Source organism: Wasmannia auropunctata, unplaced genomic scaffold (assembly GCF_000956235.1).
Source record: "Wasmannia auropunctata unplaced genomic scaffold, wasmannia.A_1.0 LD291968.1, whole genome shotgun sequence".
Lineage (NCBI taxonomy): Eukaryota > Metazoa > Arthropoda > Insecta > Hymenoptera > Formicidae > Wasmannia > Wasmannia auropunctata.
In genome coordinates, this window is record NW_012070922.1 from 12,841 (window position 1) to 13,987 (window position 1,147).

The window sequence follows — 1,147 nt, forward strand, 5'->3', positions numbered from 1 at the left end:
ATCATTAAAAAATGTAATAAAAAGTGCAGCATTAGATAATAACAAGTTGACGTCATTATTATGAATGAGCAAGTAGATAATCAGTAAAGTGAACCAGTAGCCAGTAGTCATATGCGAGCGCTTTACAGCCAAAGAACTCCGCTTTATAACACGTATCTTTTTTTATAATGAAACATTTGTAATAATATAATATCTCTCAAAATTTACAAAAACGGAATAATTGGAGATTAATTTTTTTACTAAATTTATGTATTTGTAACATATACATTTTCGATATATAAAAAATACGTTAATCGCTTTAAACTTTGAAGTGATAATGTGATAAAGTATAAATAATACGTTTCAGTGTATCTTTGATCAAACACATTGAAGATATATCAAGATAATACATTTTATCTCGAAGCAATTAATATACATTCAGTAATTTGTATGAATTAAAGTGTGAACAATTGGAAACTAAGAAAACAGGATTTTATTAAACCGGCTAATTCTTTGTCAACAAAAAATGATTATTACTATATTGCTATTATTTATTCTTATTATATTGGTGTGTAATTATTATGTGCATTATGGAAGAAATGGGCGACTTATTAATCTTATACCAGGACCACGAGGTTATCCAATTTTGGGAAATGTATTGCAATTTCTCGGATCACAGGGTAAGTCCCTTATATATTCGCATTCATGTTCGCGTCGCCTTTGCACGTACGTGAGCAACTGCAATATTTGTTACATTCTATTCTGAGAAATATAATTACCAATTGCGTGTTGATTACTTTTAAGAATTAAGTTAAGCGATAAAGTCTTATTTTTTAATGATAACAATTTATTTCCTAAAGTTAATTAAAGATATTTGAGAAACAATAGAATTATATTGAAAAATATATATAAAATGATGAGAAACCCAATTATAAATCTTTCGACCAATATATAATTATAATATTTGTATGTTTTTACATTTATATAATACATATACGTGTATTCTTTAGAGGAACTATGGAAGATTGTGTCTGACCTTTCTAATCAGTACTATCCAATTTTTAAAGTACGGTTAATTTTTTTTTCTGGTGTATGCATCCGTCATCCGGATGATCTAGAGGTAATGAAATATAAAAGATATTGTGGTTTGTGTTATGGCTTTATTATT

At 27.2% G+C, this 1,147-nt stretch overlaps 1 protein-coding gene across 1 annotated transcript; it reads left to right on the plus strand.

Moving 5' to 3' along the window:
• Window positions 1-89: 89 nt before the first annotated feature.
• Window positions 90-1,124, plus strand: LOC105461352 (cytochrome P450 77A2-like; the record flags this gene model as incomplete). The annotated part of the gene is made up of 2 exons (XM_011707851.1): window positions 90-659; window positions 990-1,124. Coding segments are annotated over exons 1-2 (289 nt in total), but the record flags the coding sequence as incomplete, so codon positions are not given.
• Between the last annotated feature and the right edge of the window lie 23 nt (window positions 1,125-1,147).